The sequence below is a fragment of the Talpa occidentalis genome, unplaced genomic scaffold, assembly GCF_014898055.3.
Source record: "Talpa occidentalis isolate TD23 unplaced genomic scaffold, MPIMG_talOcc4v2.1 talOcc4.12, whole genome shotgun sequence".
In the NCBI taxonomy this organism is placed as follows: Eukaryota; Metazoa; Chordata; class Mammalia; order Eulipotyphla; family Talpidae; genus Talpa; species Talpa occidentalis.
The window spans coordinates 60,995,654-61,016,456 of record NW_023601212.1 but is presented as its reverse complement, the minus strand read 5'-3'; the positions used below and the strand labels follow the sequence as shown (position 1 = coordinate 61,016,456).

Genomic DNA, 20,803 nt, shown 5'->3' with positions numbered 1-20,803 from the left:
CTGTGGATATGCTTGCAGTTAACATGCCCTGTTCTGCTGTTAGCAGGGCTGGGCCCTTTTTTTAATGAATCCATATCATCCTTCAGTGTCAACATCCACACACAGAGAAAAACTGGCACTAGTACTGAGGATCAGGAGGATAATAAAGAAAACAAGAGTAAACAGATGGACTTTTATGGACTTTGTCCACAGACTCCAAACCAGTTTACACAACTCACTCCCACTTTTACTTTTTTGTGGTGTTCTGACAGGTTAAAGACTTCATAAATTCAGAGCTCCTAGCACAGTTGTATTCTTCAGAGGACCAAAATACTCTGATGGAGGAATCTGCTGAGCAGGCTCAGCGCAGAGACGAGATGCTGCGAATGTACCAAGCCCTGAAAGAAGCCCTTGTGATCATTGGCGACATCAACACTGCCACCACCTTCACCCCTGCACCACCTCCTGTGGACGACTCCTGGATACAGCACACCCGCAGGTAGGAGGAGGGCCCCAGGAGGCCAAGGTGCATTTTCTGAGCATGTGTCTCTAAGCCAGTAATAACCTAAAGAGAAAAGAGCAGGGGGAAAGATACTTAGGTTCAGGAATGAAAGAAAGTCAGATGGCCCCAACTCCCTTCAAAGATAAGCATACCACATCTTCCCGGTGGAATGTTATACAACCGTTAAAAAGGCTAACACAGGTCTGTAAGTACTGAAATGAACAGATAGTCAAGTTGTGTGAAGCTTAAAAAGAGTGATTTGTGGGATGCTGTGTTGTACAATGTGCAAAATGAGTTATAGAGGGAAGTATCCTAGAATGGAGTTAAAAAGGATACACAAGAAACCACTATTGGTTATCACCACAGAGAGGAGTGGGGGAGGGAAATTTCCATTCACCATTTATCCTTTCATACCTTTAAACTTTTATAATATGTATCTGGGTTACTTAGTCAAAAAATAAATTTTAAAAAGCAGCTGGGAAGTTATCACATATTTGTTTGTAGATTACTTCAGACAAAAAGCAAGGGAGGGCAAATCATTGTTGGTCTCTCTCCCCAGGTCACCCCCTCCAAGTCCCACCACCCAAAGGAGGCCGACACTGAGCGCTCCTCTCCCTCGGCCTACATCTGGCCGCGGGCCTGCTCCAGCCATCCCCTCTCCCGGCCCCCACTCAGGGGCTCCCCCAGTTCCTTTCCGGCCTGGCCCATTACCCCCTTTTCCCAACAGCAGCGACTCCTTTGGAGCCCCTCCACAAGTTCCCTCTCGGCCCACAAGGGCCCCACCCAGTGTCCCGAGGTAAGTGTGCCCTATGTGCTTGAAATTGTGTGGGGGATGCTCTTTGGTTCTCTTCTCATAGCAAGGCAGACAAAATTTGCTGGGGGGAAAAATGGCAAAGGTAGGATCCTACATGTTTGCAGTTTTACCTGGAAGAGGATCACAGGAAAATTGCTGAGCCAATGACACCATTTAAAAATCAATATGTGGTCATAATAAACCTCTCCTTATAAACGAGCACAAACAAAATGGGATCAAAGAAAACTGGATCCAGATGAATGACAGGTTGGCAGCTGTTTGCAGAATTTGAGGGAGCTCTTTGAAACAAGAGAGCCATGGCTGGTTTGACATGAGCTGTGTGTTCACAGGTCACGACAGTATCACCAGCTAAGGCTCCACCTCCCCTGTCACCAAAGGAATTCTAGAAAACCACTTACTTCAAGGAGTCTTATCCATCCGCCCTCTCAGCTTTGACCCTTAAACCCAACATGACTTAACCTTAATGTAGGTTGAGTAAAAAATCCCGCTGATTAAACCAGCATATTTTAACACAGACCTGATTGCTGTGTAGAGTCACTCACCATATTTGAGATTTGAGTAATGCATTTTGGTATTTATAGGCAAGTTTCAGGCCTAGTTGAAACAAAATAACTAATAAATGGAACTTGAAACATATTTAGTTAGAGCAACAGTCTCACCCTCATACATTCACAGGTAAAATATCAAGAGGTAACATGTGTTTAATTAGAAATTTCAAAAATTATGTTTGTCCCTCAAAATCAGAAATTTAAAAAGAAAGATATTTAGCTCATTTACAGAAAGTTCATTTTTTTTAAACTTCCATTCAGAGGATTAAATATTTTTGCACTCCCTGAAAGAAAGCTTTACCTTCCCTGTATTGTAAAGAGAAGTGACCCCACAACCCAGGAAACTCCCAATCACCTCCCCCTCTGATGGCCGTGCTTACATTTATTTTGATCTTCAAGCTGTTGGGTGTAAAGATAAAGGGCCTCTAAAACTAGTAAACAAAGGGTGGTATGGCAGGAACAGCAGGGGATGTGGAATCAGAAGACCTAGTTTGCCACAGACCGCAAGCACTTAACTAACTAGTAGCCCTACCTCCTCGTGAAACAGACAAATTCAACAAAGTTGCTGCCCAATTCATGTGCGATGAGGTAATTGAAAGGGTTTGATCGACTAAAATGACTTTGGTTGTTACTGTAATCATATTGGTCCTTATCAAACAGGAGATATGTTCTCTCAAACCTATATACCTTTCCCTCTAAACTCAGGAGGTTTGGCTTATAATTAACTTGAAACTGAGCTAAATTTCTAGTCATAATAGCAAAAACAATAGCTAACATTTATTGTGCTCTCAATATAGGCTCTGCACTATTCCATGAGTTTGGCAGGCATGTTTTTGGTTTAATGCTTACAGTCAGCCCAGGGAGAGAGGTTGTTATCCATTTTACAGATGAAGCACAGAAGTTAAGTTGCCCAAGGCTACTAAACCAGGCCCCAGTGCAGCAGGGCCTTTTAGTCTCAAGGAGTCTGACTCGAGACAGAGACCAGTCTCCCATTCATTACACCAGGGTTTCTCAACCCTGGTTTCACTACCATTGATATTTAGGAGGGGAGGGTGGAGGGGGCTGTCCTGTGCATTTTAGGATGTTTAGCAGCATCCTGGTCCCTGCTCACTGGATGTCAATTTCACTCTTCCGGTTGTGACCACTAAAAATCTCTTAGACACTGTCAAAGGGAGACGACGACGAGGTATAAGTCCCTCCTTCCCTTAGAACCACTGTGCCGTAGTATTCAAAAGATTTTCCCTGTTAAAAAAAAAAAAAAAAGAAAGAAAGAAAGAAAAAGAAAACACACAACATGAATGTCAGCATTGAGCCTCACTTAAAGCAAGATTAAATTATTGTCCTGGAAACCTCAAATTGACTAGGAAAGTATCCGCCATTGTGCCAGGGAGGTATGGAGACACTGGGAAGGATGTTGATGGTGGGAAGGTGGGAGTCCCATGCAGGGGTGTGGCAGCCCACTCTTTTGTCTGTTTAGCTGTAAGAAGGAACCAGAGCAACCTGGTGTGCCTGTCCTGGGGAATGAACACGCATGTCTCGTCTGCTCGCTTGGCTGCTTTACCTTAGTTTCAGATAAGCTGGCTTGCCAATACCCTTGGAGAAATCAAATGTTGAATGTTAAACTGATTTGTTAAGCGGGGTGGAGTCGCCCTTGGTATTTCCGAGCTCACACACAGAAGGTAGCCCGGCAGAAATCGGTAGCCTTAAGCTGGAGTCACTGGATTTAACCTTGCCTGCACTGGGGAATTTATAGGACAACAGTTGTGTTATTCAGAATTTCTAGAATATTCTTAAGTTAGAGCCAGACTTAACTTGATCTGGCCTCGCAAGGAGTCTCAAATGTAAAACAGAAATGAGTTCAGAGTAAAAGAGGAAAGTTGGTTGTTTTGTGCTGAGCCTTCAAGTTTCAGGGCCAGTTCAGCGTCTTGGGAGGGAAATCCCTGGGGGGGCGGCGGGGGGGGGGCAGGGGTGTCACCTGAGAGAAAGCAAGAAAGACTCTGTCAGGATCCTTATGCTTATTAAAGTTTAGCTTTAGATGGAGAATTCTGACCACATAAAGTCTGTTTTTAATAAAAGCCAGAGCAGGAATCTTACCAAATGCAAGCCAGAAATGGGGTTTAAGATTTCAAAAAAAGAAAGAAAAAGAAAGAGACAAAGATAGAAAGACAGAAAAAAAAAGTTAAGGGGAACTCTTGTTGAAACTTCACCTTGTTCTATTTATTTATATATCCTCTTTTCCCTCCGTGACTTGCCTCTATTTTCTCTATTAAAAACTTTTTTAAAAGTTGAAATGCCATTATCCATCATCTCCAGGAAAACAACCCTTAGCTTTCCGAGAAGGAAGTTTGATTTTTTTCAAGTTCTTTGCTTTCTTAAGAGCCCTTTCTCCTCTTTTATCTGAAACCAGAAACTCATAACGTGACAAGACAGCACAAGCCTTGTCCCGCTGGTTCCCTGTGGGCTTTAATATTACAAAGGCAGTAACTGAACTTTCAGAGGTAAAAGATTCTGCCGTTCAGCGTGTGCCTGTACATAGTTTCCTCCTGGATAATTTGTGCCTTCATTAGCAAATTAGGATCGTGACTTTTAAAGAGCACCTTTACTTTTTAGTTTAACCCTAATCAGAGGTAATGACAACACTTGCAATACTACAGTAAGCAAGAGCATTCTTTAAAAAAAAAAGATGTTATTATCACATCTTGCCCTCCTAGTGTAAAGGAAGAGAAAGGAGAGGGGCTGGTAGAGTGAGTTTTGGCCAGGTTTTTCTCAGCAGCTCAAGAAATGTTCTGGTTTGTGTGCATGGAGCCTTTCGGTGAGGGAGCTAGAAATATTGCAAACTCTGTGCCTGTTTTAATTAATTCCACCTGAACTAGGAGAGCATCTCTATCCCAAAGAGACTCACCAGAATGGATGCTTCTGTCATGAGTAAGTTGAGCGGACACAAATCTGTGATTTGTGGAACATTTTCTATTGCCAGAATATTTGGATTACCCCATCCCCTCTCACCCCCACTCAACTTCTCTGAAGGGGCTAAAACTCTGTCTGAAAAACCCAGTCAGTTGTGTTCTTGTTTAGCCAGATGATCTTAAACAGACCTCCTTAGGGGCCCTATTCTCTTACTTGAAGATTCTAATCTTCATCAAACACTAACTTTAGGACTGATGTAGCTATTTTCAGTTACAGCTTCTTAAAATTAGTTAGTTGGGAATCACAGCCTTTGACATTAACAGAACAAATTAACTGAATCAGAGTGTGTTTTTCCTGGCAACAGCCGACTCTGGCATTATTTCACTCATTTTTCTTCTCTCCTTTCCTTGGACTAAGCTATTTTGCAACGGTCAAAAGGGGATAAGGGTGGGAGGAAGGGTCTCTTTCCAAGGAAAAGCAAGCTCATTTACCTCATCACCCAACTCTATGAAAAAAATGTTGAATACTAGAAGGACTTTCTTTTAACTACCCTTGTCACCAAGTCTGATGCTGTCTTTTAAAAATGGCAAAACGGTATCATGGGATAGGATTTGCCCTTTGCACTGGCTCATCCACATGACAGAAACTCAATATGGAAACCAAGAAATTTTCCAATGAATGAGTCTCTGGTGAGCCCCATGATGGAGCTGACGCCCCTCACTGCAGGGACCATCCAGGATAGCCTCAAGATTAACCCAGGGTTTCCCACTTAGGCTCGGGCCCTGACTCATGTGGTTCAACTTTCCATGGCACACTTTGAAAGTCTCATCACAGCCCCACATTCTCAGTAATTCATTATTAATCCAAACATAGCAAAATATACATAAACCCATCTATATAAAGAGTCCATCCATGCTCTCATATTTTCTTCTTTAAAGAGGTGCAAGTCATTGGTTTTCTTTATAATTTACTTTCCTCTTGTTTTAAATGTTTGATCTTGATTTCCTGTTGTGCTTATGTATTTTATATATTTTACATGTCGATTTAATTCACAGTTAACCCAGAAGCTCTTTCACTTAGGTATAAGGGCTCCTTCTTTGGTTTGAACTTTTAGCCAGTCCCCCAAATTTTAAGTGAAGATAAGCCCACAATGTTTATAAGTATGTCTTTGCATCCCTAACATCAAGGTTTGGTGCCATGAAGGATGAAGCTGCTGAGCCTTGAAGTCGTGGGCTCAGGGTACAAGGACAATTAAGCAACTTGTGTGACTAGCCTGTGTCTGATTCCCCTGAAACCAAGTACTGGAAACCTCCTGACTTACTCTGTCCTCAACAGTCCTCTGAGAGTATGACTTCTTTTAGCAGCTGAGTATCATTTGGACAAATGATGCATTCCTCCTGTGATTTCTGATTCTGGCCATGAAGCTTTCTGTTTTCTTCACTATCCCTCTCCTTTAAAGAACAAATAAATTCTCCATCAGATTTTTATTTTTTTTTTAGGGAATAGTTTTTATATTTAGCATTGGGATCGAAACTTAAGCAAAAGACTTTTCCTAAAGTAAAACTGCCAAAAATAGAAACAATTTGGGGTGTTCTTTCTGATTCTTAATATTGAAGGCATCTCTGAGGCTACTGGATTACAACATTTGTTGCTGAAACCGGAATGTAATTAATAATTTGTTTCAGGTTTAACGTGAGTTGCCATGATGTTTAATATAGCTCAATGAAAATAGAAATTTGATCACATGCTGTTCACTAAATAAAATGCCAATTTTATGTAAGCCCCTCAATTAAATATCCCATTGAAATCATTGCAATTCCACAACAATTCTGGTTGTAACATAATATCTCACCAAGGTGAATCAATGGTTAATGTCAAAGTTTTTTATTCTTCGGGTCTTGGTTTCAATCTGGTTTAAGTGAAAGTAAAATTAATCTGGTGGTTTCCTTCTTGGGTCTAGAAAACTTGAGTCTACTTTACACAAACATCTCCATCCTGCCACAGCACAGATGACTGGCAGTCTGTTTAGGCGAGACCCAAAGACAGAACGGCAAGTGTTCTGGAGATCAGAATGTGGGAGCTTTGCAGATGTGTCAAGGTAGACTTCAGATTGCCTTTCTGTTTGCAATGTGTGCCTCCTCTAACTTGCCCAAACATCCCTGTTGCAGGAGGGTAGAAGAACAAAGAAAAATGAGAAGGGATCTCCATGAGGCAAAGTATAAGCAATGCAAATGCAAACAGCAGCAGGCAGCAGTAAATATAACAATATGGTGCTGTTAGACCAGTGGTAACTGGCATTAAGCTAACCAGACATAACTGCTCCCACACCCCATGACAAATAATAGCAAATAGCTCCGTCATTGTTCTCTTCGGGCTCTAAGTTGCTAAGCTCTAACCATCGTCAGGACAGCCTTCTAAGTTTCAGAGTGCCCTGCTCTGCCCTGCTCTGCCCTGCATTTCACCTGATTGATAGAGGAAAATAGCCAAGATCGGAGTCTGGCAAAAGAGCCACTGACCAGTGAAAAATGCACAGTAAAAGATTATTATTCTTCCTGTGGCCAGTCAGCAGCAAACTGTCACCAGTGGAATCTGCTGAATGTTCCTCTATACAAGTTGATGTCAGCTCAAAGAAAAAAGAAAAAAGTTCTACCCAGTGTAAGCAGACACAGTCTTGCAGACATACACAAGCTAGTGCTTCTGTTTCCTCACTGCCCTCTTTTGTCTCCCTCGCTGTAAGAAAAGAATGATTTTCCAGGGGAAACCTTCACATCCAGACAGTTATGGTTAGATGGCATGTTTTTCAGTGACTTCAGAGATTCATGGTACAACATAATTCATGGCTCTGTCGCCTTTAAATTTTATCCAAGCAGCAAATTACAAGAATGGGCTGCTGGGTGCTGCTTCCTTCCCCCTGACTTACCAGTTACCACAAAAGATTAGAAGCAAAATTGAGTTTACTGAAGTTGCTTTAACCAATAAACAGCCAGGAAATGAAAGGTGAAAATGTGAATGTAGCATCTTTTACTCAGAATGTACCTTCAGTCCCTACCTCCAGCAACAGGAGAAAGGAGTCAGGGATTTAGCTGAGCGTTTGATGGCTTTTGTCTGCTTGTCATAACTTTGTCGCTGCTTAAACAGAACTTTAAAAGGCCAGACACTGAAATCCTTCAACTTACTAGAGACAATACTTTGTAACTATTTGCTGGAGGAACCTCTGAATCTCAACTCATATTTACACCCTTTAGTTGCCAGATGAAATCCATTTGGCCTACCAAATACAATTGCCAAAAGTTTATCCTGCTTTTGGTCTGGCCATTATTTTTAAGTGCAGTGTTGGGAGGCCATTGGGGCTGAGAGAATCTGTGTGCGTGTTGATGCCTTCATACCAGTATTTAGATGAAGTTTAGATTATGTGGCAACTCTGAGCAAAAATAGAAGAATCCCTTTGTGGGGCAAGGTCTAAAGCTACGATGAGGTCTTTGCAGCCTCATCACACGGCTGGTACTTTCTTTTACTTCTGGCTACTTTTCAGGCATCAGAGTCACATGATAGACAAACCCACCAGTAACATGTGCTCTAATTTCTGGAACAATTTTTAAAAGTATTCCCATAAACACTAGGAAATATTCACTCCTGTTTTCCAGTCAAAATTATTGGCTCACATGGTTTGTCAAATGGACACATTCCAGTCAAGGAATAACAACAAAAAAACCTTAATCAAAAAAACAAAATTTTCAGTCACTCCTATCCAATAGCCAGACTGGGACCTGTTGACTTCAATTTTGAGACATAGAGACTTCCAGCTCTTCATAAAGCCAACATTTTACCCCATTGAGCGTTCTATACACCAAAAAAAAAAATAAAATAAGATCTAGATAATGTTCTTACTGCCCTTATGGGAACCCAGTAATTTGTGCAAATTAATTGGAATTAATTCTGTTTCTTCTCCACTTCTGGGGATGGGCTTGTGAACCAGCTGAGAAGAGGATAATATAAAGACCTGGATAACCACCAACTAGATCTACCACCACAGTGACTCCCTAAGAGGAAATGAGACAGTGAGAGAAAACTTTAGGTGAATTTGATGTGATTTGAGAAATGATCTTATTTTACAATCAAATATACCAGTTGCCTCCTCCATGTAATTACTACCTGTATTTGGTTTCAGATTTCCATGAGACAACATTATCTGAATTTTGTTTAATCATATTCATCTAGAATGAGAGCTTTTATCAGAAAAGGAAATGAAAAAGACTTTTAAAATTATTCTGCAGCCCAGAGAGTCTAAAATGAAATTATTTGACTTGGGAATGGATTAAACTTATGTAAGATAGATTCTGTACCGTGGGTATTTTTTTTAAGTTTATATTAGGATTATTCTTAAAGCCAATTTTAAGAGTGAATGTAATTTCCCCCTCAGATAAATCTAGCCTCAATTCTGTGCGCAAAGGCCTTCCACAGAAAGCCTCCACACTGTTCTACCTTTAGGTCAGTATTCATAGAGGAAAAGCTATAAAAACTGAGGAAAACATCTACTTATTTTTAAAACAACTAGAATTTCCTTTTGCTGCCTCATAGTATTGGAAAATATTTTAATAAGTAAAATAAATTTCATGTGAGGCAAATTCTACCTTAATTATTACCTCTTGGAGTGGAAAAATTAAGGAAACATTAGTAAATGTGTTAACTAGAGAAACCACTGTAGTAATTTCCCACCACATATCTGGGTCTAAATTCAAAATAAATCCCATGCTGCATATATAATTTGGAAGAAAGCAAACTTGTAGTTTTCTAACAATAGTATCAGAACAGTCAGGACTGAAACTGATGGGCCAGAAAAATCCCTGTGACTCATCAGTAGACCTGGATTCACTTACTTAAGTGCCCTATAGTTCAGTTTAGGCATCTTTAACAAAGGGTAGTGCTAGGGTTGCTTGTCTTGTTTTAATATTTCAAATTATCCATTATCATCTTAATACATAAATACTAATAAGCATATTAACTCATTTTGAAACACAGTGTCTTTGAATAATGAATATTTGAAAGAATGTCCTTCACTTTTGCTTAAAACGTTGGTTAATTACATCTCCAAGATGTCCTTCTTTTACTGTCCTCACCTCTGTGTGTGGCTGTTTGACAACTCCTGTTCACTCATAGTCTTCTAGGTGACCAGACACCTGGAACTCTCATGCCAATAACCACTATTACTACTTTGTTCCCAAGAAGCCTCAGTCAAATATTCCTGAGCATCACAAGGAATCCTGGGAATTTATAAAAACTTTCACAGTCTCCATAGACTGTTCAGTTGTCATCCATCCCAAATGGTATTTCTCAGCAAAGTAGTATGTGTTTCTAATTTTCTCTATGGATTAAATGCACTGGTATGTAGCTAGACTAACAAAGGTAGCCCTGGTGATTACCCCCCATTCAGACAGCAACATCAAATCAGAATAGTAAAGTTTTATTTTTTTTAAATAAATTTTATTTTTATATTCCCCATACAACTGCAACCCCCTTATTTTGACCCCAATCCCTCCCCTCCCCGCGTCCACCCCCCCCCCCATAGAGTGTCTCTGGTTCATAGTTTTTTGTTGATTTTGATTTTCAAGAATAGTAAAGTTTTAGAACATTTCTATTGACTGAATTTGTATCACATGTCTTCTGTGGACCCCTGTCCTGATTCTCCTCCTTTCTCAGTTAGGCCTATAACCAATTATATAGGACGGTCTCCCTTTAGTTACTTATGTCAGACACCTGCCTTCTAGCTGTACTTGGCAGCCCAGCAGGATGAGGTAATAATCAGAAGAAAATGTTCTGGTTCTTTGGCCTCATCCACATACAACATTATTCAAAATGGTATTCTGTGAGTGAGAACAGAGTTGCTCTGAGATTCCCGTGGTTCTAAAGTTGTCTAGGAGTATGGAGGAACAAGACTTGCACGCTTTTCTGATCCCGTCTAGAATAATGGAAATATAAATCATATCTGCTTTTGCCTGTCCTTTCAGAGATGTGTTCAGACAGATGTATGTAGAAAAGCCTTCACTTTAGGAACATTGTGGCTGTAATTCTCCCCATCTTGTGTCTTCTTAAGTTCAACCTTCCTGGTCATTACAGCAGCATTTTCCTAAAAGCATATTTTGTGAACTATTTCTCCAGGATGATGGCAGTTTTGCAAGACAGATGCCTAAAAGACATATGGTTTTCATAGCTTTTTCCGTCTAGACTAGCTTTATTTAGTGACTTTTGGTCTGAATTGGTCTAGTTAAAGTTTCTATAGGAGCTTGTATAAAAATTTAAAATGTGGCATACCATTAAGGTGTAAAACAAAAAGTTTGACTTCTTATTGGCGGAAGATGAAAAAGGACTTGGTTGAAAATTTCCTTCAGATTAAATCATTCCTATTCTGCTGTATACCCACTACGCTCCGCTCCCACAACATTGTCCAAAATGGAAAGGCTTACACTAAAAGTCCGATAACAGTTAAATTCGTATACTTGTCACTGTTTCCCCAAGTAAATTCTTTGTGTTCCAGTTGGTGAGTGAGTGAGAGAGAGAATGTGTGCATGTGTGTGTTAGAAAACTCTAATTCTTTCTGCAGACTCTACGTGGCCCAGGGGACTTATGATTCCTTGCCCTTTTAGCACCAATTTTTACAAACACAGCATTTCCCTCATTTAAAAAAAAAGGGGGCCCAACAATCCACGGAGTAAGGGAACATTTAGGAGTTTTTGCAGTGCCTTAAACTACCAAGGACAATTCCGTTTTAAAAACGTGGTTTTTGAGACAGTGTCAAAGACTCATTTACAAACAGTCTGACACTTGAAAAGAATGACTCCTGGCTCTGCCCAGAGGTCAGCCTTGTGCTCCCTTTTTGGTCAAAGTTAATGCCACAGCCCCAGTCCCAATCAAACTGCCTCCTCACGAGGAGTCTCCGGGAAGGGAGAACATGTGGGCCACTCCGGCCCCACCAGTATCATCACTTGGCTTCGCACTAAGCATTTAATTGGACTTAGTCACATATTTGTTCACTGACAAGGCAACTTGCAACGCACACTGTCTTTCTGTTTTTCTCAGTTTGCTTTAAACTTTTTGTAGTTAAAATGTGAGCTCTAAAGCATGTTAGAGCTCCTCCTGCTGGCGTCTGCTTCTTAACCACTGGAATTGTCATTAGGGACCCTTGACTCTTTGTCTCCACTTTTGCCACTTGACTAATAGAAATGATATGGTACATTTAAAACTGGCCGTGTAATTTACTAGGTATCATGGTCAGGCAGAAGTGAAATGATGGTGCAACACGAATCGCCTCTAAGTCTTCGAATCCTTCATGTTCTGTTTTTTTTGTTAACCAAAAAAAAAAAAAAAAAAAAAAAGGAATTGGAGAGTTAACTTTCCCACTAATAATTCTCATTCCATATTTGCCCTTTCTGATGTAATGCCCCAAGTCAGATGCTTGTGCCTGAAAGGTTCTTACTCTCTCTCAGAAAGGGGCAAAAAGTCTTTTTCACCTTTTCCAAGCAGAAATGAATTTTACAGTTTTGTCTGGAGTCTCCAAATGTTGCTTCTTTCTGCCCCATCCTTGCTTCCTTGTCGTCTTCTCTTTGACTTAAGATGACAAAGGTATCTGCATCTTAGAAGGGGAAGTTTGCCTCTGCCAGTAGCTAGTTTTTAGAGCTCTCCTTCCCAACCTCTTTTCCTTCCCCCTAATGTGGGAGTTGGTTGACCCCTTCCCTGGTGCCTAGGGTGGGAGTGAGAGGAAGAGCGGAAAGAAAAAGATTGAAGATGGATCAGGTTAGAAAGTCTTACCTCAGCTGTCATCATTGGGGTTAGGTTTCTTTTTTTTTTTTCCTTTTTTTTTTTTTCCTTTTTTTTTCCTTTGAACCACTGGCTTTCTCTCTCTCTTTTTTTTTTTTTTTAAGATTTATTTATTTATTTGTTTGTTTATACAAGCACTGGGTACAGTCAGAAGCTTGGGAGGGTGAGAGAATTCACCAGAGGCAGAGCAGGGAACAGAACAGACAGACTGATGAAATACACTGCTGAGAAGAGCAGTGGGCGGCAGGAGAGGTCTGCGCACCATGTGGGACCATCCCCTGGCAGCCGGGGATGGAACCGGCGCTGCAGAGGCTGCGGCAGCTTCGCAACCCAGCGTTCAACCACTGTGCCACCGGGGAGGCCCTTAGGTTTCTTTTTTTAAGATTTATTTATTTATACAAGAACTGGGGTAGAGGTCAGAGACATGGGAGTGTGAGAGGATCCACCAGAGACAGAGTGGGGAGAAGAACAGGCAGACTGATGAAGTACACTGCTGAGGGGAGCAGCGGGCATGGCAGGAGAGGTCTGTGCGCCATGTGGGACCCTCACCGCGGCTGGGGATCGAACTGGCATTGCAGAGGCTGCGGACAGCTTCACAGCGCTGCGCTCAACCCACTGCACCACCAGGGAAGCCTGTAACATTGTAGTTCTTGGAGATCTCTGAGAAATTTGAGAGAGGGGAGGAGAGATGGGGAGGGGAGGGGAGGAGAGGAAAGGAAGGGAGGAAGAAAGAAAGAAAAAAAGTAAGGGAGAGTGAGGAAGGGTAAGAGAATTAAGAAAGGAGAGAGAAAAAGGAGGGTGGGTAAGAGGAACTGGGGAAGAAGTCTTTATATGCAGTATCTTTATATGTGCATGTAAATCTCTTTAAGATCCACATTCTTTCTCTCTGAAGTTTTCTCACAATTGTCTTCCTCTTACTTTCTGCTTCTTTTAGTCTTTTCTGCATTCTTTTAGTCTTTTCCTCTACCCAGCTTGTTTGTTGCCAGTGATATAGTGCAGAAGCTAAAATATGAAAAGTTAATTTCAAGAGTAATCCTTTTTAGGAATCATATTTTAATGCATCTGAAAACCCTCTAAGTTATCCATTTTATGAACTAGAACTTGGAGGGAGCAAAACAAGTTGTTTCAACATTTGCGATAAAGAATAAGACAATTTCTCAAACTGACAGAACTTTTTCCAGCTTTCTTTCTTTTGCTCGCATTATTTCCTCTTCCTGGAATGCCACTCGCTTCTGAAGGAACTCTCCTCAACTTTCCTTGTTTTCTGGAAATTCTTCTAACCCCCCAACCTCCCTGCAATGCTAACCAGAGACCCTGTGTCCCAGAAACTCCCCAGGCATAGTGCTCTGACTGGCAGCACTTAAAACCCTCTGTCGTCTCTGAGCTTGTTTCTCTTGCCCCATCTCAACTAGAAACTCCTGGTCCTTGAGTCTCTCTATTTCTGTTCCTCTAACACTTAATTCAGTCCCAGCACCTACACAGGGTTTAGGAGGGACAAAAGAATACAAAAGTAGTTATGCAGTGCTTTATTAAAATTTAGCTTAGAATTAGCCCAATATTTAGCAGACTTTAATAAACAATTAAAGCACAAATACTTTCCCTCCTGCTCTATTCACCTTGCCTGGGTGAATGCTATTGTAAAATTCATTTTATAGATCATAAACTGAGCAGAGTTAATGTGGGTAAGTCATCCTTTAAGCTGCCATTTTCTTGCAGCCAAAGAAGTGGTAATAACTATAACATCTCTATGGGAGAAATCCAAGTCCAATTCTTTCAGGTGGCATGGAGAAAGTGTGGCAAGGCAAATTATATTATCATTTATCTCAGAGGTGAATTTATGCAGGATATCATATGTTTGTATCATCAACTAAAAAATTGTGGACTGTTTTTCCCCTTATGCTCTTGGTTCAAATTCCATGAATATGAATGCATTCATACTTTCCCAATGACATACATTATAAAATTATGGGTTCATTTTCACAGGGGAAAGAAATGCAGGCTCTAATATGTAGCAAGAATCATATTAGAGAATTCATTAAACCCTTTCAATGAACTCCAAACCCTGTTCTTTCCAATGTCTACTGTAAACTATTTTTGGATGGTAATGTTGCTAAACTGAAAAAGCCAAAAATATGCTGGATGGCATCCTATAGTACTTTTGTTAATAAATTACAAAATATTGTACTCCTTTGTGGACAAAAAATATATCATTTTTCTGAACTTAGCTTTATACCTTCCAGCTATGTAAAACCTGTATTTTTCAAATATTTACTCAAAAAAAGAAGCAAGGCACAAACACAACACTACAATTTAAAATAGTTCATCCTGTTAATCTGTTCTCTTGATACAGATACTCACAAAAGAAAGGGTTAGATCATAGTTCATTGTCTTTCCATTTTATCTGGAGATGAGCTCCTGTCTGACTTGTCGCTGGGTCCTTTAGCTCATTCATATTTCTTCAAATTCTGGTTGGGACACTGCCCTGTCCTGGTGAAGAGGAGACTGTAAACCTTATAAGGAGTAATGTCAGTTCATAGGATGTTTCTAATGTCATTCAGATGGTAAGCCAGTAAAGATGCCTCAAACTTCAAAAGATGATATAAGGATTAAGTAGCTCAAGAAGATCATAGAGAAGCAAAGCATTCAGATTCCTGGGGCCAGACACTGAGGGCAGCCCCCAACCTCTGGCTGATGCCTCCAGAGCCATTTTTATCCAGAGATGCTTTGTAGATGCATGTAGAGGCTTTTCAAAAATTTAGAAGGAAGGAAGGAGAGAGAAAGGAAAGAAAGGAAGGAGGGAGGAAGGAAGGAGTTTAAGTTTTGTTTCTCTTTTGTTTTATCTCCTAAGAATTTACCAGATGTAGCAAAGTAAGTTGATCTTAGACTCTGATGATTCCTAAAAACCTGGGATGTATGGGATCGCCCCTGACCTAAATGTAATTATACGTGATTGAGTTTTTGAGACAGTTATATTTTAAAATTTCTTAAATTTAATAAGTAGAACTTGTTTAAAAGAAACACAGTTCCCTATCTTTTTCATGCAAATAACTACCCTCTAAAGGCAGTATCATTCATCTAAAAGAGTCCACCTTTATTTCTTTTTGAGGAATTTCTTTTCATTTTTTAATGTGGGCTCACCTAGCTAATTAGGTTGGGCTTCAGTCAAACCCTCCCCGAAGATGAGAATTTGGAACACACTTTTAGAGATGCTAACTTTCTACCTGTACTGTCATTTTCATAAGCCAATACAAACTTCTCTAAGCAAGTAGTTATTCTTAAGGTGATATATAACAAGAAAATGACTTTGGCATAGTATCTTGGTCTTTACAAAATTACACCTAAAACTGATTTGACCCCATGCTTAGTCTAATTCCCAGAGGTATCAAAGTACTTCTACAGCCATTTCTTATTTCTTCTTAATACTTCTTTCCAGCTCTTTCTCCTTTTGCTCACAGTTTATCTGGCAAGTAAATTGAGTTGCCAATAAAGCAAATTCAAAATCATTTACTATGCCTTAGAACATGGTTTTCAAAGCATAATCCCAGGCGCAACAATACTGGTATCATCTGGGAACTAACTGGACCTATCCTTCCCTATTAAAAGCCTTGTATGGGACCCAGCAACCTCTGTTTTAGCAAGTCCCCCAGAGAATTCTGATGCACATCCAGTTTGAGAACCATTACCTTAGAACCTGCCAGTATTATTGCGCAATAAAAAGAATCCTTGACTTAGAGTCGGGAAAGCTAGGTTTACACCCAAGAATGGAACGAGACTGAGTTACATGGATGTGGGCTGGCTCATACTCTTACCAGTCACATCATTCTTCCTGAGGAGGAATAGGGTAGGGGAAAAAAAACTGGCCTTGTCAGTAACCACTGTTATATTACCTGGAAGCAAGATGACTTCCATCTTACCCCATATGCTGATGCACAAAAGCATTCTGTAGAATTTGCTACTAGCCCCTGAATCCTCAGTTCATGAATCCTCAGAACCAGCCAACCCAAAGAAGAGCAGATGGAATTTTAGTTCTTCTATTCTTAGAAGAGAATTGAACAAGACAATGAGACAAATAATGCAGTCTTCTTTCTTATCAGGGAAGCCAGTTTCTCCCCCACAATGCCACCCACCCTGCAAGAGCATTTGACTTTCTTACAAAATTTGTCATTGTCCAAAATACTATAAATGATCCATCCCTGCAGCTACAAATACAACTTCTACATCTTCCCCTTTGATTTGGATGGCTCTTCCCATCGTAACCATAAACCGCCCACATACGACACAGTGTTTCAATAAACGCTAAGTGATGCAAGATGCCCCATTTCAATATAATGGGTTTCTTAATGAAGCCCATCACTAAACAAAGCAATAGCAAAATTTTGTAGAAAACAAATAACTTCACTTTGCCCAAAACAAACTGTCTTATGAGGTGAATGTCTTTGGAAACTCTTTGAATGGTTAGGAACGGGACCAATGAGATGAACCAAAAACAGTAAACCTTAAATGTCTTTCTGGTGTCGGAATTGGCAAAGAGCTTTGCTTGTTGAGAAAATTCACGCTGAACCACTTAATGTTCTCTGGAATTGCTTTCTAATAGAGTTTTATCTACACACTACAGGGGGGTTATTGTTTAGAAATAAAATTATGCTCATTTCTCCCAGAAGGAATTTCTCCCAAAAGGATTGGGGGTGTTGGGGGGGGTGCTCTTTAGGAATTTTAGTTACTAACTACATATATGGGTTACTTTAATCTGAAACTGGGCATGTTTTAATGACCTCATAATTATTGTGAGAGAACATGTTGGAAATCTTATCTTTTATTCCTTCAGCCATTAATTCACACACAGGTATGGTGTGACTGTTCAGTACAAGCCCATAGGGTCTCCTTTAAAGAATTCATATTGGATAGGTTCTCCTGGTTTATTTATTTGGGGAAAAAAAAAAACACATGAACCAGTGACCACACCAAGTTCTGAGATACAATGGTGAACTAGACAAACTAAAGACTCAACATGTAGCAGAAACTTATTTCTTCTACCTCCTACCTTGTCTTTTTTCTGGAACTGCCAATTGTAGTATCCTTCTCTTGTCCCATTAGCATAGTCCAAGGATTGCTATCAAAGTGTTTACATCTTTCTGTTAATCTATACCCACCATCAAACCCTTCAATTCTCATTGCTTATTTTCTAGTTTCTCAAAATCTCAATATGGACTTACATTCTCTTACAACTTCCAAGTATTACATGCCACAGTCAGAATCATATTTGCCCTTTCTTTGACCACATTATCATATTTTCAAGCTTCCCAGAATACATTCTGTGTTGAAAAATGTTGCTGTACTTTTACCACTTAAACTGGGGCGCTGTAGTAAAACCACTTGCATACTTGTTTTATCCCACTCATCTTCCGCCCTGAATAGCTTCTGAGTTTTTTAAAATCATGCAGGATAGCAGAGTCCACAGGGTAGAGTCTCGATAACTAACATGAAGAGTGTCACTGGAAGGCATGTTACAGACCATCTAGTCTGAGTCTTCTCTGCCTTAGGTGAGAAAACTGAGAGTTTGAGATATAGTGGGCTAATGATGGTACACATTGGCAGGTAGGGCTAGAATCCACATCTTTTGACTTCTGATCTTTCTATGTAAACCTGCGGCCTCAAATATAATACTCTGACAAACACCTCAGAAGTATTTGTTTTATCCACAATCTCATTGGACTTTTTCACTTGGACCTGGGCTTATGTGCTAACCTGCCAAAACATCTTTATTTAGGCACTCTTTAGACATTCTTTTGTTTATCCATTATTGAATACATGTGTATTCACTGCCATGAATATATAATCACCATATATGAAATGTGGGTACATGTTACAAATACAGAGTATGTGGTCTGTGCTCTCAAGGAATCTACTGGGATTGCAGGCAATTATCTAGTAAATAAACATGTAATTACAGGGTTAAGTGCTATGAAATACATAAATATCATGAAGTGACATGCGGTGATGTGGAACTGTAGGATGGCCAGGAAGGGCTGAGGGGTGACATTTTAGCCAAGAACAAAAGAATCAGAAGAGCACCTTTTGTGTTACTTTCTCCCTCGACTACAATCCTTGGTCCAAGCTATTAATGTAGCCATGAAACAATTTCCCATCCACCATTAACATTGTAGCCTACCTGCTATTGAATTTTTTGTTTGAGATCCACTTTTTTAAAAATAAAATCTTCTAAGTCAATCCCATTATTGAAAATTCTAATAGTGCTTCCCTCCTTCAAGTTCAAATACTGGCTAATTCCCCCAACACCCATAACTGCTTAATTGCTAAGAATACATTTCTATGGTTTATATTGCTATTTTCTAAACTCAGGACAGAGGGCCTACTGTTTAGTACTTATTCGAGACACCTACTAAAGAATTGAGCAAACACTTTATAAGTAGAAATGCCCAAGGTCTCAATCCTAAATGTCACTGTAGCTTTTTTTTTTCTATAGCACATATCTTTGCGTCCTGAAAAGACCAGAGGATATCACAAGATTTTCTAAGTTGTTTCTTATGTTTAAGAAAAACTTTCATTTATTTGGTTGTCAAACATTCAGTAGCCAAATGTCAAGCACTGAGCTAGACATTGAAGGTATATGAAGATGAATAAGACACAACCCATTTCTGACCAGTGGAGAAAAACATATAAGTCTAATTAGGGTTCAGGGAAAGGAGCTCAGAGAAGACTTTACCAACCAAGAGGAGTCTTGAAGGATGATAAGCACTTCCAAACAGATGAACGGTAGAGCAGGGAGAGCATAACTGCACATAGCACCATGCTGCACACTGTGAAACAAGTTAAGTGGATGTGACCTTTGACCTCTAGAAATTTCACATCAAAGGAGAAAATGATGCAGGTTCAAGAGTCAAAACGTAAGTTAAATAAATACGGTCATTTTAAATGAAAATGAACAATAGGCTAACAAAAGGGCAGGTGTTTTGCATGAGCATTAGTCAAAAGGAAATTAAGGAAGGATTTTTTCCAGCTGGGAATTGCTAAAGCATTTCAGGTGGTCGTGCTAGCCAGTACGCTTTCTGAAAGAGGATTTATTTGTTGACTCAAATTAAGCAACTGGGATTGATTGGTTTCGTTTTGTTACTGTGCCTACAGATCATCTCTAATTACACTTTCAAAAACTAAGTACCTGCTTAATAAAGACAAATATGAGATGTTAAATTGGAATGTACCTTCCCAAGGCAATCTAAATCCTCTAAAGATAAATTTCCTCTAAATCCTCTAAGATATTTTTCAGGTACAGTAGGCAAAAGGAATTCTGCTAGAATCTGTGAGTTTGTGCTTAAGTGGTCAGTATTTTTATTGTTAATGCACAAGATCTCTTGTGCTTTGATTTTTTCCTTGACCATCTAGTTTTATTTTACAGGTTTGTGATTTTCTAACTTTCCATCATTGTTTTCCTTAACTTTTCTAACTTTGCTTCTTTATAACTGAGAAAGGACAATTGATTGATCATTGTCATATTTCTGGTAGAGAAGAAAAATCCTATAATGTGACCATAATTCCAGAAGGCATCTTTCTGATAAAAGTCAGTTGGAGAGTTTTATCAAGAAGGAAGGTCTCCATCTGTAGAATTTGTTGCATTTTTTTCCTGGGTAGAAAATTCTACCCAAGATAAACTAAATACAAAGTCAATTACACACAGACACAAAGCTTATTAATACACATAGGAAATAAATATAGGAGCTTAGGGAATAAGTGGTGTTACTTGGTAATGTGGAGATTCTCAGTTATAGTAATATTTCATCTTGCGGAGTTTGTTTATTCAGTCACCTCAGCTATCAGAAATGCCTTCACCAACCAGAAAATGAGTACTGCTGCTACTGATAAAATATGGAGAACCAAAAATTGGAAGTAGAGCTCTTGCAGTTACTCAGGCCCTCCCCTTGCATCTGTTCACACGTGTAAAGCTCTCTAATATCCTTGATCTCAGACTTTCTAGAACTCTGCAAACGAGAAGTGAAAATATAGAACAAATTAAGGAAAGACACCAGAAAGGAAATGGGAGGTGTTTAACATGCTGGTAATGAGGAAAAAAGAAAGACTATTATAGTAAGGGAAATAAAAATTCAAAAACCATTCTCCGAGGCCATGTCACTTTATTAGTTACTGGAATTGGCAGAAAAGTACAGTCTGCTCTATGGAATCATACTATTGACTGAGGAACGTGGGATATTTCAGTCTGCTTTTTAA

General features: G+C 39.7%; 1 protein-coding gene across 7 annotated transcripts in view; it reads left to right on the top strand.

The window, feature by feature from the left end:
- Positions 1 to 20,803, top strand: part of DNM3 (dynamin 3) — a 513,949-nt gene that overhangs the window by 483,469 nt on the left and 9,677 nt on the right. For 5 of the 7 annotated variants that reach the window (XM_054693472.1, XM_054693473.1, XM_037506477.2 and 2 more), the window contains 2 exons: positions 252 to 478; positions 1,041 to 1,277. In XM_054693472.1, the coding sequence (XP_054549447.1) occupies positions 252 to 478; positions 1,041 to 1,277 (464 nt within the window). Of the gene's footprint in view, positions 1 to 251; positions 479 to 1,040; positions 1,278 to 5,937; positions 9,343 to 20,803 lie in introns of those variants that run through there. The other 2 variants (XM_054693474.1, XM_054693471.1) reach the window with 1 other exon arrangement.